The sequence below is a fragment of the Scomber japonicus genome, chromosome 1 (assembly GCF_027409825.1).
Source record: "Scomber japonicus isolate fScoJap1 chromosome 1, fScoJap1.pri, whole genome shotgun sequence".
NCBI lineage: Eukaryota > Metazoa > Chordata > Actinopteri > Scombriformes > Scombridae > Scomber > Scomber japonicus.
The window spans coordinates 28,101,116-28,118,049 of NC_070578.1; the positions used below are offsets into that span (position 1 = coordinate 28,101,116).

General features: G+C 37.9%; 2 protein-coding genes across 6 annotated transcripts in view; both read right to left on the bottom strand.

Moving 5' to 3' along the window:
* Positions 1-926: 926 nt before the first annotated feature.
* On the bottom strand, positions 927-11,305 carry wdsub1 (WD repeat, sterile alpha motif and U-box domain containing 1). Its single transcript, XM_053323385.1, has 13 exons — positions 11,285-11,305; positions 9,680-10,091; positions 8,664-8,851; positions 7,988-8,074; positions 7,478-7,571; positions 6,537-6,570; positions 6,389-6,429; positions 4,521-4,627; positions 4,367-4,384; positions 3,954-3,980; positions 3,394-3,573; positions 1,876-2,010; positions 927-1,748 (listed from the first exon to the last, which is right to left on the bottom strand). The coding sequence occupies exons 2-13, from the start codon at positions 10,075-10,077 to the stop codon at positions 1,597-1,599; spliced, it is 1,461 nt and encodes a 486-aa protein (XP_053179360.1). The 5' UTR covers positions 10,078-10,091; positions 11,285-11,305; the 3' UTR covers positions 927-1,596.
* A 1,356-nt stretch (positions 11,306-12,661) lies between these two features.
* Positions 12,662-16,934, bottom strand: part of LOC128362530 (bromodomain adjacent to zinc finger domain protein 2B-like) — a 74,114-nt gene continuing 69,841 nt past the window's right edge. For all 5 annotated transcript variants that reach the window (XM_053323324.1, XM_053323340.1, XM_053323316.1 and 2 more), the window contains 3 exons: positions 16,181-16,482; positions 14,296-14,439; positions 12,662-14,126 (listed from right to left, as the gene is read on the bottom strand). In XM_053323324.1, coding sequence (XP_053179299.1) covers positions 13,970-14,126; positions 14,296-14,439; positions 16,181-16,482 — 603 coding nt within the window. In that variant the 3' untranslated portion in view covers positions 12,662-13,969. The remainder of the gene's footprint in view (positions 14,127-14,295; positions 14,440-16,180; positions 16,483-16,934) is intronic.

The following is a 16,934-nucleotide window of genomic DNA, read 5'->3' on the forward strand; positions in this document are numbered from 1 at the left end:
TTTTTCTTGCTGTGAACAAATCTTATATGCAGAGCCAAGCCATAAATGAATTGATACTGCTTTCAAGTATTATGTGTGTGCATCCTAAGCCTTTGTGCAGTAGACCTCTTCTGAAACACAACAATGAGTCACACTGTTGCATTTGGTGACATGTTCCTTCACCCCGAGGGGCGACACTTTGTTTAGAAACGGCTCCAAAGACGCTGCTGTATATGTGTGAGAATGTGGTTCTGTTTATGGTGCTTCGCCACAACCTCTTGACTTTGTGCTAGATTTTAAATTTCTCAAAGAACTTCAGGACAAAGTCAAGAGGTTGTGATATGTAGTACAACAAGCTACCACAGCTATGAACAGAACTGCATTCCAACACATGTGCAGTGGCATCTACCGTACACAGAACTACTCTAGAGAGTAAAAATGTGATGGCTGATATTAACAAACTACCATAACTGTGCTTCAGGTGAAGGAACGGGTCACCCAGAGCCATGGTGTGTCTAATTAATGTGTTTTTAATCGTTTTTTGGACAACAACAAAGAACTATGGCACAAAGCAATAAGATACAGTATCTCACAAAAGTGAGTACACCCCTCACTTTTTTGCAAATATTTTATTATATCTTTTCATGGGACAACACTATAGAAATGAAACTTTGATATGCATGTACAGCTTGTATAGCTTATGGATTTACTGTTAAATTGTATCAAAGTTTCATTTCTATAGTGTTGCCCCATGAAAAGATATAATGAAATATTTGCAAAAATGTGAGGGGTGTACTCACTTCTGTGAGATACTGTATATCAGGCTTTGGATACACACACAATATTTATATATTATATTATAATATATTAAGTAGGATCAATTAATTGTTGGTATGGCTCTGCACATGAGATTTGTTGAAAATAAGATATATTTAAAAAAAAAAAAAAAAAAGGCCAACCCTATCCTTTAAACATCTGTTCAGCCAACAGCTGTTTATATCACCAACAGATGTGTTTCAACTCCCCACCTCGAAGCAAATGGTGAACCAGATAAAGGTTATTATTGAAATCTTACTAGTGTACTTTGTAATTAAACATTTTTACTGGGAGCGCTATGATGTTAATAACATCTTGCGTTACTTTTTATTTTCATGTATTCTCTGTCCAGCACTCTCATTTCATGCCATTCAGGCTAACAAACCTATACTATACCTGAAAACAATGGTTTACTATGAGCAAAACCACCTTGTGCTAAGGATAATCAGTCACAGATAAAGGAAATGCATACTTCATGTGAATTTTAAAGAGTTTGTCAACCTCAAGGTGACATCTTCTTGTTTTGTCCAATCAGTTTACAGTCATGTATCAAACAAAAAAGCTTAAAATCTTCACATTTGAGAAGCTGCAACCATCAAATGTTTGGCCTTTTCTAACAACTAAGCTCTGGTCAAACGCTTACTGCAACTTCACAAACAGTGCCACTAAAGAGACCTCCTATGGCATAAAAGAAGACACTCCTTGTACTTGAAGAGCTGCAGCATCCCTGTGAGCACTGGATTCTGGTTTCTTTAAACTTTAAAGGCAATAATTGGGGAATGGTGGGAGTTCGTCAGGATGCTAGTGACTAGTCTTCCACCGACCAATGGCCATCTTCAGCGTGTGATTTGGAGTGAGCAGAGTGGTCAGTAAAGGGAGGTTGGTCATGGGACTGGAGCGGTTTTTGGTGTTGATCCAGCTCTCGATGGCCTCTCTTTCATATGAATATCCATCTGTTAAATTACAAATAGAAGAACTTCACATCTGACCCAGTGAGCTGACTCTAACTTATCAAGTTGCGTGTAAATTGTACTAAAGTGTAAAAGCTGTGATTGTGAACTGCATCTGATGTTTACTCACCGGCAGCAATGACCGGCTCCCTCATCAGCTCTCTTGTGATTGGACACAAGAACTCATCAGGAATACCAGAACACACCGACTCACCCTTCAGCTCCTCCACCTTCCTCAGGACTTTGCTGCGCAAGCCTACTGACTCTATACACACACACACACACACACACACAAAAAGACAGCATAGAACAATCATTTTGCTATGTGCTCTCATTAAATAGAAACTGCTGGAGTATCAAGAGAAACAATGTGGACTGACCCGAACACTGCATACAATAATGATAATATCAATATCAAGAGTGTTTGTTATTCATGTTTAACACATTTCACTCTTGGAAGAGAAATGTGAGCGTGGGTGAGAGTGAACATGGTGAGAGCAGACCATGTCTGTTGACTGTCTGTCCACTTGAAAGTTAAATACTAAGCAGGCTCTATCACCCATGCATTTCGTTGGTTCAGTAATGTTTTGGCAGAATCTGACAACCACAATTTTCTGCATTTTAAGATTTCAAACTGAAGGACTACATGAAACAGTTAACTACAGCAGGAGAAACACTTTACAGCCTCCCTGATGATCTTACTAGTACATTCTGTTTCATTTTATTATGCTGCCTCTTTAGAAAGGACTTATTGATTTCACTCCCACCTTTAAAAAAAATATGCTTGCTTTTCTCGAGTCTTGTACTGCACTGGATAAAACGTGTTTGCTTCTCAGTTCTGCTCTTGGAGTTAGTTTGACTAAAAAGGAAGATTGCGTGCTATGTTACTAAAAAACAGAGAACAATGTGAACTCTCACTGTCTCTTCTCTAAAGCTGTGTAAACTGAGGAGTGATTGACAGGGACTGTGGGATGAAAATGACGGCATGGCAATACAAAAAACCTTTGCTGACAACTACATGACGAATACTTGGCCTAGCTGGTAGACTGACATCAACAACGTGACTCTTATTTTAGCTCTGTGGATGCAAATCTTGCAGGAAAAAAAAGCCAGAAATGTTCCCCCCAAAATCTGATAAACCAAAGTTTCCACAAACACCACTTCAGACAGACTTGGAAGGAACCAAGAAGGGCTAATGATATTAGGTGTAAATCCACTTTATACCTTATGGGAAATACTGTTTTGGGGATTGGGTTATATAACTGATGAAGTGCTCCAGATTAAAGTCAGAACTGCTGAAGCCTCAAAGCTTAGTGCTTTTTTAGTGCAGCCTAATATTATGTAATCTTGCTGAGTAAAACCCACATCAACATTCATTTACTCCTTCACCCTTACTTTAATTTAATGTGCCACCTTTTATCCATGTAAATAGGTACAAAACGCCTAATCCAATCATGTCCATGTTCATTTGCAGTCGAGACCAGGCATGTAATACCCATAAGACAGGCTTTATATTCTTACATTTTGGACACACGTTTATTCAAAAGCACGGGGACTGGGTGTGTGTTAGAGAGAGAGAGAGAAAGAAAGAGAGAGAGAGAGAGAATGAAAAAGTCTGGACTTGCTGAGCAGCGTCTGTCCTCCTCACCTATGTGCAGCTCTGACGCCAGCGTTTCCTTGGTGAGACTGAGCAGCTCCGTCCCGTCTATGTTGTTGTCCCTGAATTTGTCCACCAATCCCTCAAGCCCTTCCTCCAGCAGCCACACTGACACATCCTGCTCCGACCAATCGCTGACCAGCAGCTTCGATCGGCCTGCCGAGGTTCTCCCTGAGAGGGTGAGTCGAAGCAAGATGGTCAGTCTTTGACAGCTGCGCCGTCTTTTTAAAAATGATCCACACACACAGGACTCCTGCTGGCTAATTATTGATTAGGGAGATGTGACTTCATATTGATGAATCCTGAGAGGTTTCATCGACATTTTTATCAACACAGGATGAAACCAAAATGAGAAAAGAGCTTGTTCACTGCAGACAGACATACAAGTGTAACACTAGACCAAACCTGTACTTGGCACCTTGTACTTTCTACTTGCAGTTGTTCATGAACATACTGTACATCCATTTACTGACTTTTTACAGGTAGCTCAGTGTAATATCCTACACAGTAAAGCATGCTTTCCTATAGGTGTACATGAAGAAACATCTTACCTTCACCTGATGTCAGTGCTGACTCCTCTGCAAATTAGAAAAAGATGATAAAAAGCTGTGAATGTTTGCAAAGGAAACGCAGCATTTCAGCAAACTTGCACCTCTTGAATCTGAAGAGTGATTGAGGAAAAGAGAACACCTGTGCCCTCAAACATGAGAAGAAACTAGTGAAACACTACTGATGTGTGACTCTTCCTTTTGGGCTGCTAAAGACTTGCCCAATTAACACCATATTTAGCAGAATATACACTATATATATACTGTATATCCTGCTAAATAGTAAATATATTCTGCTAAAATGCTGTATATAGGCAGCATTTTAAAGGCTGGTTGTGCAGATTTTTGTGGTTTTCAGAGTTGGCAAAAAAACAATACCTCACCTGAAAATAAAGAAAGATCAAAAGAAAACTAACCAGGTATTGATTTCCCATCTTTCAGTTGGACACAAGGTGGAGTCAAGGAGGTAGCCACAAAAAAAAAGAGAAGACAAAACAAATGTAATCAATCTTCATCAAAATATTGACAAGATTGGAGTGTTGTGTGTGTGTGTGTTTGTGTTGTTCCCACCACGGCCACTGCATCCGTCCTCCACCCTCCAGATGTTTACGGTCTTATCCATCGATCCTGTAGCAATTAGTGGTGATGTTGGAGAGAAGGAGCATGCTGTGACATACCTGCAGCAGAGGACAGTCATCACTCGGATGTTGGTTCTATTAGCAATGAGGTGTAACTGATTTCTCTTTATAATAATAAAAAAAGAAAAAAGAAAAAACGTATCTGTGTAAGATCTGTAAGAATAAGTTGTAAGATGTGATTTGAAAGATTCTGAGGCATTTAAAGGCATCTAAATTTGGAAACCGAAGCTCAAAGTCACAAATCTGAGGCCTGGAGAAGCAGGGAGGACGTTAGCTGAAGATCTGAGGCTGCAGTTTGGCATACAGAGGGTTAAAAGGTGGGCACTACACACCTAAATATGTAGCGGTAATGGAAATGTTCTGCATCAGAGGGCCGATCCGGTGATGGCTCTCCACGCCAAAGGCTGCATTAAGATCTAAACAAGGATTCAAATCAAATTTTCGGCCGAAGCAAGAAAGTCAAAGGCGACATTAATGAGGACAATCTCTCTAAAACCTAAGCTGGATTGCCCGGATTTATTGAGCCACAAAAGCTAGTTGGCTTCAAACAGTCTCTAAAACAGACAGAAATGGCTTTGACATACTCTTACACTGCTCTTTTATCAATGTGTCAATTCACATTAATTTTCTGGAGGTATTCTGTCAAGTGTTGAGGTTTACTTTTTTTTTTTGGCATTCATCCACTTTCTCTCAACTTCCCTCTCATCTGCTTCCACTTCAGTCAGCGATTTTCCAAAAATGACTTTCAATCTGTCCCGCTGAAAGGAAGTGAGCTTGCTGCCTTTCAATCACAGGTGGCTTGATGGACGTATAAATAGCTTGTAAGTGTGATCATTCAGCTGGGGCTTATATCTGCGTTTATGTGCAGAGGTGGAAAAGAGAGAAAAATGGAAAAGGCATCCTATATAGCCACATGGTATCACGATCTATTGAAGGTTGACGCAAACCAGCTTCGGCTATGAATTCTATGGTATGTACCATAAGCTATAGAAATGTCCCTATACAAATAAACATGACATAAAGAATACTGCCTGTGATATTGCCGCCTTACAATTGATATCTTGTTGTAGAGGAGTGGTTGATAATTGAAGTCTATAAGAAGCTTTTGCTCTGAATTAATCTCCTCACAGTTTATATAAATAAACAAATAGAAGAAATCAAAACCTAATAAGAATGGGAATGTGTCATTGTGACATCTCATCACAATTATGAGCAATTAAGTGTTAGTGATACAAAGCGTCTTGCAGTGGATGTTCCCTAAAGAAGAAGATTATTAAAGAGGGACTGAACTGTGCATCTTCCTGGAGTGGTGGAGTGAACAGGAGTTGGAAATGTAGACAAAATTATTATTACAGCAAGTATATAACATCATATCAACATCCAAATATAAAGATATGTATTTAAGAATAACTTTAAGTGGTTTGTGTTTAACCAGAATGAAAATCTAAATATTTAATAAAAGTATGTAGAATTTGTTCAAATATAAATTTTTTATTTCTCATATTTTGTTTATTATTTTTTCACAATTTCTTATTATTGTTCTATTCTGTTTTATTATTATCTGTTTTACTTATTATTTAAATTCAAACTTGAAGCTCAATGTGCTGTTTGTTATCCGTAATGTGTTTGGAAACTCGGCAAGTACAGTTTTTTACTGTACTGACTGAACATGAGGTATACAGTATATTATCTGACAAGAGGTGAGAGAAATTCATGTATTTATTCTGCAAATTGTACAAATTCATGCTTACATTCAATAAGAAAATCCAGTAAAAATTGATATAAAACATGAATATTTACCTCTCATGCTGGTTCAGTGTGTAAAGCAAAACTGCATTTTTCTGCAAATAAAAAACAAATATAAATATTGTGTTATGAGAGGTGCAGGATATAACTTGACATAAACCCTTTATTACTAAATAAATAAATATAAAGAAGAGTTACTCACTGCATCATAGACTGTAACTGTTTTGTCCACAGAGCTGAAGGAAAATAAAACAGAAAATCAGATCCAAGTTCACGTCCTTTTAAAAATAAAGAGATCCATGTCTCCCTCCAGTGGTTGCTTTGAAGTACTGCACCTTCACATGCATGAATGCAGGGTGGCCTATTTAACAGTCAAGGCAAACAAAAATCTATATTTTAAGCCAGTCTCTTGATCTTAAATGGATGAAGACATCTGTCACCTCTTGATCTATTTAAGATCAAGAAGCTGATGTAAAATACAGCACTAGCATAAGGTTATGTAATCTTAGCAATGTCTTGTGAATTTTGATTAGAAATGTCTCTGTTAAGGCACCATACAGTTGGTTTTGTATTTGTTTCCCATTAAATGCAAAATGTTAATATTTTACATAACTGTAAACCAATTTCACAAATGGTAAACAGGCACAAATACACAAATCACTATATTTTACGTACCACAGTGAAGTGAAACTGAGAGTGGGCTGAGAGTGAATGTGCAACAAATACGTCAAATTACTCTTTTCATGAGTTCCTTGTTTGTTCATTTTTATCATCTGGTTTTAATTTTTAGCAAAAGACTCAAATTCCAGATGATGGAGCTTCGACAAACTAACCACAGACAATAATATTCTCTCAGTGTAATCCCATTACTAGTACTTATGGTCAGTGAAGTTGAGTGTACATAATCTTCATTTAAGGGGACAAAACATGCAAAAAATGAAATGTCATTCAGTCTCTCCAGGACATGACTGACAGTACGCAAGATGATGATTTCAACAATCGCACAACTACCTGAGCTTCCATCGGGTGTTCAGTTAATTCTGCAAATGTTGCTCTTTGGCAGCCATCTCCAGAATTTCAAACATTGAAGCTTTCTTGAGTGTATTTTGTGTATTTGTGCTGGCTTTAAATTTAAGATCTTACCCAGACACCAGCAGCTGCCCATCTGAGGAGTACGCACATGAGAGGACTGGAGCAGACTGGCTGGTTAATGTGTGGAGGAGCTGCATCTTATAGGCTACGAGAGAGTGAAACAACTGATGTCATACACACAAATTAAACAACTATTCCCACTGACCAGAGAGATGAACTTACTATGCTGCAGCAGAGATGGTTTCTGGATGAAAATGCAACTTTTTAACATTTGGCAGCTACATTTGATGCACCAGTGATGTGTCTTGGTATGTTGATGACATGTTACAAAACAGCCACATAAATGAAGGGTTGATGATATGAGGGACTGTTCAGACTCCAACAACACATCACATATAAAAACATAATAGTCAAATACTGCCATATACAGCACTACTTTACACAGGCTGACTGTGCCTGGGTAAACTGGTTAGCTCATATCTGTTTGAGTCTGTAAATACTGACAGCGAAGAGTGAAGAGAAGAGAGAGAAGAAGAAAGAGAGACATCTTTGCAGATTTACCTCCAGTGTTGAACTTATTTATCACCCAGATCTTCAGATGATTATCTTGCCCGCAGGATGCCAAACGAAACTGAACGACTTTATCATCTGAGAGACGAAAACAAAAGAATATTATTCCACAATTTTAAATTAATTCAAGTCCATACTTAAAGTTTGCCCAAACAGCAATCAGTCTTGACATGGGGCTAAAGTCAGTAAAGTGACAGAGGAACCAGACCAGCATCTGTTCATCAGGATTTTGACAAAACTTTAAAGATCAATCAACGCCAACATAACATTCACTCACACTGTAGGTCTTGATGCTGCGATACTATGATTTGGATCTTTCACAAGGGGTGACGTGTGAATGTGACTCTATGTAACGAAGTGTGCGTTGATACACCAGTGGACTGATATCATTGGTAAGTACGTTTATTAAAGGTGCACTAATATCAGTAGATGTGTGGTCAAACATGCAAATAGAAATTGCAGCACAAATGTTTTCCAGGCTGCAGTTTTATGTGTAGCTGATTATTATTTAAAAGCATTTTATTCATTTGTATATACGGTTATCTTCTATTTACTTTTAGTATAATTTATCTACTTTAACTATCATGCCTCAGTATATGCTGTACCTCCATGAAATTCTTTAGTAAGCAGATTTGAGGGATTCTTGCCAAAAATGTTTGGTTCTCACCACTAAGGATGCTGGGAGCGAAGGTGCAGCAGGTCACCCCCAGGTCATGGGCGTTCTTCTCTGCATGGAGCTGGTTCATGTCCAGGTTCCACAGACGCAGGTCTCCATAGGTGGAGCCGGTCATGAACATCTGGCCACAGGGGCTGAAGGAGCAGGCTACCATTGTGGTGTCGCTCACTGATCCGGTCCTTCACAAACAAACAGCAGCTGCTTTAACAGGTTTTTCAGTTCAGGACATGAATGCTTTCAGGTAATTGCAAATATGTTATCATGTAAATGCAAACACTGTATAAACAGTCCAATGTTTCAGTTTCAGTTTGTTTTGTGACGATACACAATAACAACACAGTCTTGTACTGTTGTCTCTAACATCAACCCCTCACAGGAAGTTATCTGTCCAGGAAACTCCACAACTTATTTTTTCTGTTTTGATATGTTTGAAAAATGATCATAAAATGTAGTTCATTTAAATGTTTTAGTTTTTCTTTTACACAGTGAAACATTATTAGAAACACCAAAGAAATAAACAAAAGGAAAAACATCTTGCAGCACCCAGTTTAGGTAACAAATTATTAATTAAATTGTTTTTCTCTTACTCTATTGATCATTTAGTTTATAAAATACCATGAAGTAAAGAAAAATACGCCACTTTTACAATTACAATATCTTTGATAACCTATTGATTCATTATCTGTTAATCAATTAATCAATTAATTCAGCACTTATAAATAGATAAGAAATTTAAAGATCTTTGTTTTGAAGACTGTTTTAACAGGTAAACACTATTATTCTACTGGTCAGCCTACAGAGCTGCTGTCAATTAATAAGCCCATTATTTTCTAAATTAAAAGGTTATTTGTTAAGTCAGAAAATAGTAAAAAATACACTTCATATTCTTTGAGAGCCCTAACTGACACGTCCTTTGTTGTTTGCATAATTCTGATAATCAGAATTGCTGATGATTAATTTTCTGTCAAGTCAGCTAATCGTAGAAAAACTGAATCTATCAACTTTACCTGACCAGCTGTTTGGAGGGGAAATCCCACAGAGCCAAAGACCCATCTGAAGCACCAGAAACCAGGTGGACAGAGTCAGGAGAGAGCGCACAGATCCTGACAGGGCTGCGACCAGGATGCTCGAGGATGGCCTCGATCTCGCCCGTGACCATTGACCAGATCACTATGGTCGCATCTGTTGAACATGAGGCGAGGAACTGTCCGCATGCGCTGAAGCAGCAGCAGTGGACACCGTAGCCATGTCCTGACAGCGGTGAGAAGGGCAGCTCCGAGAAGTCACTGGTGTCGTATATTCTGAGGGTTTTGTCTCCAGAACATGTGGCCAACAGCTTTGCTGAAAATGCACACCAGTTGACATCGTCTCGATGGTCTTTTAAGGTGCAAATCAGGGACACCATTTGGACAGCCGGTCCTGAAGGTAAAACAGAAGACATGAGAAAAATTTAACACAATATAGAAAAGGAAAATGCTTCACGTAAGTCCAACGATCTGAATACAGCTCACTGCCTAGTTCAAATAGACATGATTTAGCAATACTTATATTCTCATAGGCAATTCACCCTTCAGTCTCTGTTTATCTATGCAGCAGATAAGAGAAGACTGACAAGGCAATATGCAAATCCTGAACATAAAAAACACTGACGTAAGAATCATATAACTCATATTGTATTCCTACCTGAGGAACTCAGAGCTGTTTATAAAGCTAAAGTCTCAACTTAAGTCCTTAACGGCAAATCTTGATAGGCAAATTGCAAGTCAAGATGCAAATCTTTCCATTTCTAAGACCTGACAAGATGAAAAATAAATCACTTTAGAGCTGCAACGATTGTCACTGTCTAGTTTATTTTTTTCAGACATACTGTGTCAGACCTTGAGAGACTTTAAACTGTTTGCTTTCAAGTCACAAGATGAGTTCCTTTTTATGGATGCATTTACTGTGTCATAATGACATTGAAAACACATGTTAAATGACAATCATTTAGCTGCAATAACTGAATGTTTCTTCCTCATTATTATGACACAAATATTCCATGCCACATCACAGCCAAATCACAAGACAGGAAACAAAACTAAAGGATTGTCCTGTGTATGTTTTTCATTTCATTTACTGTGTCAAATGGATATATAAAAAGGAAATTTAAATAAATTGGTGTATTGATTTTCACCTCAGTTTCATTTTTTGATTGGTTTTTCTATAGACATTTTAAATCTTCCATACAAACGTCACATCGTCATCTACACTATTAAAGTAACACCACCTATGTAATGTTAGAGTGACCATGTTAGAGCTGACCATGAATCTGAAAAAATACGCATTTATTTCTTCAAAATTAATGTTTCTACTTGATAAATACATCATTAGTTGGGCTGTCACATCCAACAGAAGAGACACATCATAAACGCTATGAGGATGCTGTCTGTTGCTAACGCTAAAGCTAACAACAGAGACACCAGCAACTTTCTACTTCACGTAATTATGTCAAATATGTTTCACCTGCTCGAAAACAACGGTGGCAAAGCTGCTCTTCAAGCAAATACAGAAGATAAACCACATGACAACGTCATATTATGTTCGATAAGACAAACTACGGCAGAGTCTTGTACCTTTTTCCGTCGCGTTGTCTCAGTTCAATGTTTGTTTACTTCCTCATCGAGCAGCTGACCGTGACGTAATGCGTCTTACGTCACACATTGTGTAATGGTTGTGAAGAACTGGAGGAGCTTCTTCCTGCTCCTCATTGACTTTTAAGGGGCATCCAAAATGTGACTTTACAGCCTTTTACTGGATTGAAAATAAGACTCAATAACCCTATCTAATCCAAATGAATTATATATAAATATAAAAGAAAACAACGAAAATATCAAAATAAAATAAATAAAGTTCTTCCCATTCTCTAAATAACTTTTCAGTCCCCTGCTTTCTTCTCCAGTAATTTCCATGATACTCAAAAACTTTTTTGCTGCATCGACAACTATCTCTATTCTCTCAGTTTTCCTTTCTGCTTACCATGGTCAGAAATGGTAAGAACTTCATCTTATCCTGACAAAAACAATATTCATCAGGCTTCCTACTGGATTTATTGTCCTTTACGTCATGATTTTTGTCATTTCTAGGTGCTTCCTTATGGCTTAGCCTTCCCATGGACAAAGCAACTATTTGTTCTTCTGTGCTTGATTATTCACATTTTATGCTACTTTATGTAGTATTATGTCCAGTAGTATTTTTTCCCCTCCAAAGTAGTTATTTAACATATTTACTTTTCTGATTTTACAGGCAAAACATATCAGTTTATAAACTATGATGTAGTTTATAGATTAGATAGTCTTTAGATTAAACTACTCAAAATAATATAAAGTAATTGAAATCAGCTCCACCCTGACCAAAACTAGTAATTTTGTCACCAGTTCATGTGTAGTTTTACTGAAAAAAATATCAAATACAAAATTTGTACTTGTTCTGAAATATGTCTTTGTGTGGTATTGCTGACATAATGCATGTACGCTGTTGGGAAAACCTGCATCCAATTTATACTACACCCAGAAAAACCAGCATTTTCCATATTTTTACCTTTATTTGGCAGACTGAGTTCATTTCCCTCCTCTGCACTAAATGTAGTAGGGTGGTTTGGTAACAAAAAAGCAGTTTTTTAAAAATGAGTTTAAACAGACTTTGTCATCCTTAATTTTCTGTAATCCATCCTCAGACTCATCCTGATATGAAAAGTTTTAGATTTTCATTCTTAGCACGTATATGTTTGCAAAGCTGGATGTTATTTTATGAGTAAGTGAAAAAATACCCTGAGAAACAAGCCTTTGCAAACCAGTTTACACTTTGTATTGTATTTGCAACATCTGTCAACACGCACCCTTCAATACATAAATAATTTCTAATTTGAAAGTAAAAAGGGACATTACACACTTCCAGATTTTCCTTTAACCTGACTTTAAAGTAGTTGTGTGAGATGAAAGAACAAAAGTCAGTTACGTTGAAAAACATCCTTTTAATAGGTCCGTGCCACACACTAGTGAAAAATAAAGCTCCTACAAAAGAATGATACTTTTATTCCACAATATCTTAAATAAAGTAACTTCAAGTACTCTTGACTTGGGTACAAAAAAATCTAGCTGCCTCCATCAGGCCACAACACACAGCAAGGTTCAACACAGTGGTTACAAATGGCCTTAGGTCCTCTGTATTGTGGCAGATAACGAGGAAATGCATCATGGAAGCATAACTGAATGCTTGTTGTTCCTTTTTTTTTTCTTCTTCTTCTATGGTGAGGAATGATTTCTGTGTCACTGTCCAGCTTTGGAGGCCTTGTTGGATTAAAATCATATAAAAAAATAATGTTGTCATAAGAATGAAAACTAAAAACAATAACATCCCCTACATGCCCCTGTTGGAAGGGTAGGCACTACCAAGATTAAGGATACCACAGTGTTTGCAGAGGATATGTATATACTGTACAAACAATATTTATGATAATGTTTTTTATCACGTTCACTAAAATAGATGCTACAATCATTCTAAGGCATAAACAATATCTTAATATTCTTAAACAATTTTTACACATCGTTCCAAACAAGACATAATATTGACATTAATAAACAGTATATACACATGAATCACCATTGTCTAACTGTCCCTCTGCTGTTCCTGTAAATAAATGCAGTTTTACAGTTTGAACAAATGAATAAAGTCCTCTGATGCCCCAAAGCACTGAACAGTGTAAACAGTTTTTTTTTCTTGGCTTTGTTTGATATTTGGGAGAAAAAATCATAACACAAAGACACATTCCTTTTCAATTCAAAGCAGTTCAGCTGATTCTTCCTTTTCATAGAAAATGAAGTGGACCTTGATTCATAAATAATTATTACAAAATTAAATACATTCACTATAATACGATTAAATAACAAAAAACTATTTACAAGTAGTGGAAAGTATTCTAGCGCAGACATATCAGTGACAGTTGAGGATTCATTCAGTGCAGTGTTCGGAGACAGGGAATGGTATTGCACTACGACACCCCATTGCTCTGGGACTCTTTGGGGCTTTTATCCCTGTTGTAATAAATCCAGCGCACCTCATGTAACGACTTTTTTTTTTTTTTTTTTTTTTCAAGGTGACATCTCTCTTAGCACACCATGGGCTCCTTATTAAGGAATTGACTTCTTTCATCCTGCACATTCTCCAACAAAAAATAAAATAAAAACGGAAAATAAAAATAAAACCAGGTGCCCCGATATGAAAAGAAGAAAGGGTTTATGGGGAGAATATGAACAGACAGTTTAGTTTGTTTGTTTCAGAAGCTCAGTCCAGCGCTTCTCGAAGAACTTCCTCATGTTATGACCGGCTCGACCAATCTCTGAATTGTCTTCATTGAATTTTTCACAGTTATCAAACACCAAGTTGACATCAATGATGAAAGTCTCCAGGTTTTGATACCTGAAACATAAAGAAAATCTTGAGATGAGAACATATAACAGCTGATACATGACATTTTGTGGTGTAACTAAAATTTATTTCCTGTAAAACACTACTCTGACTTTAAATTCTGTGCAGTGGACACACTGAACGCTTTCAGTAGAGGAAAACAGAGAAGACGGGCACTCACTGGCTGCTCACAAGCTTCTCACGTATAGTGGAGAAGTCCATAGGTTTCTTGATGACCTTCTTGTAGCCAGGGACTGATTTCAGGTTGACAGGTGTGAGAAAAGGCCATGCATCCTGATGCCGCTCCAGCTCTGCAAGGAGTACCCTGTTGAGCACACGAACACAAAAGTTTATTTGTAAGGCTTTGGATATCATGTCTCACATTGGAAAGTTTAAAGTAGTTTTAAACAATATTTCACATGAACACTCATTTGTGTAAGGGGTCTCTAATATCAACAAACCCACAGAGAATTATCACCCAACCCTGCAACTCCCTTCATCTCTACAGCATGTGTTTTAGTGTCTATTTGCTAATTGTTTTGAGTTTTTTTATCCACAACTTTACTATTTGGATTCATTTTCACCATTTTTGTCTGCAGCATGTTTTTAAGCAGAAAAACCTGATAGTAACTACCTGCCCAGCACCAGACTACGTACAGACACAGGTAGTAACTAGCTGGTGAACATGGTGTCACAATTCCTGCCTCAGTCCTGTGCCTCCCTACCCACTGCCACTTACCCAGTGGTTCTCTCCCTGTGTGGGTGATTGTATGAGTGGGGAAAGCTGTGGAGCCCCACCGACTGCAACCCGTTCCATAATCAAGATGTCTACTTATACTTAGCCCTGTCAGATTGCAGCCTCTGCTCAGTCAGTGAAGGCTTCAAGTCATTTACACAGTTATCTTGTTGCTGCCTGTAACCCTGTCTCTTGTTCCCTGCAGTCACATCTGCTCTGTCTTCTGTCCGTGGTCTCGTCAGCCCTGAACCCGATCTACTCTGCTTTCCCCCCACAGGTTATGCTCCAGACTTGCTCCCTTTTCCCCAGTTTACCTCGGCCCAGGCTTCCCAATGCCTTCATTCCCCTTTGCCTCACCTTAAAATAAATACCTTGTTTCCTTGCCTGCGTCACATGCTCTGCACTATGTAACACATGGTGGAGCATTTAGCTGCTAAAGAGACAGATGTTTCCCTCAGGAGGTGTTAAAGAGCAGAACAGAGCTGACTTAAAAGGTGATAATATGTCAATGTAGTGTTTATAGCTCGTTTCTGCTGCTTCCAAAGGCCAAAAAAAATCAGCTATTACATGTTTAAGATTTATATGTATGTTTTTATTAACTATGGCAAAGACATCTATGTCTCATGAAATATACTTCACTGAATATCAACTAATATCAGCTAAATCGTACAGCTTACATCTGACCTTGTGCCTGTCATGAGGGGTAAATAACTTTTTAGGTTTGAATAAAATAATTCAAAGTAACACGTTTTCAACACAATCCTGGATTTTAGGGTTTAATCACAATAGAGTAAAAACACATCAGCTTCTTGCACCTTTTCTGTCCTACAGCAGGTGGCAGCTATTGTATGAAGAAGAGTGTAGTGACTACTTTTCCAAAAGGCCGCTGAGAGACTTAGTAGGCTCTTATCTGTGACACGTCCACAAAATCATAATGAAGTCCAGATGACGTTTTTACTGCAGTTTATTTGAATGAGAAAATCAAAAAGGACTGACAAGCAGCTGTTCCACAAACATATAAAAACCCTGATGTGATCTGACTGTAAGAATAAAGTGATGAAAGACGATGGTGATGATGATGACGATGGTGACGGTCAACAGAAAATATCGGAGCTCTACTAACTCCCTTTCTCCAAAACTCCCGCCGCCACCCAAGTGAATAGGTAAAATAAGGGGAAACCACACCCATGTGTCAATCAATGCATGTGACGCAATACATGCAGCTGAAGCCAATATAAACATAAACAAAACATGGCTCCTACAGAGAGGGTTGATAAATAAATGGAGAATCTAAGAGAGAGACAAGTATGAGCAAGCTGGGAGCACATACCTGCATAATCCCAGGTCCCTGTTATTGTCTCTAGCCGTCTTGGCTCGTTTCACACACACAGGTCCCTCCTGATTGGCTGCTGGCAGAGCAGGTGAGCTCTCCTCTGTTTTCCTCTTCCTGCTGTTGTCTTTAGCTCCTTTCTTGGGTGTGCTGCTAGCACTGGCCGGATCGTCCTCCTCCACCTCCCCATTACCGGCCTGCTTGCCATTCTTCTTTGCCTCTCCACCTTTCTTACTGCCTCCTGCGGTTGATGCTACTGGTTTGCTTGGAGGTTTCTTGATTTTAGGGGATGGACCGCTTGCCTGCACAGAGTAAACAATGTCAACCTCATGGTCAAGCTCAATTAAAACTAATAGAAAATGAATAGTCTAGTGTACAATTACACCTATTCCATAAGCTCTTCACAGTTGAATTAAAATGAATATTAATGGGGAGTTTATGACAATTGTAAAAGTATAAAGGTTGAATTTGTACTGCTGAAAATAAATATTTTGATGAAATGTAGTAAAGGATTAGGGCTAAAAATGTCAAATCCTTACAACAGAGAAGTCATTAATAAAAATGAAAATTGTTTGCTTTTAAAATACTGAATATGGGCTAATAATATTATTATTATCCATTTGCAGCTTTAATATAAAAATATCTGTATTTGTTTTCAAAAGCCAACACTGGCAAAGTCCTTTTATGGTGTGGATATTTTCCCAAACTCTTCAAGTAAAAATATACAGATAATGATCGATTTTACATGATTGAT

Coding starts and splice junctions, on each gene's coding strand:
- wdsub1 (XM_053323385.1), bottom strand. CDS start 10,077: ATGGTGTCCCTGATTTGCACCTTAAAAGACCATCGAGACGATGTCAAC. Junction 7,572..7,987: donor AAATAAGTTCAACACTGGAG/GTAAATCTGCAA, acceptor ACTCTCTCGTAG/CCTATAAGATGCAGCTCCTC. Junction 3,574..3,953: donor AGCACTGACATCAGGTGAAG/GTAAGATGTTTC, acceptor TCACCCTCTCAG/GGAGAACCTCGGCAGGCCGA.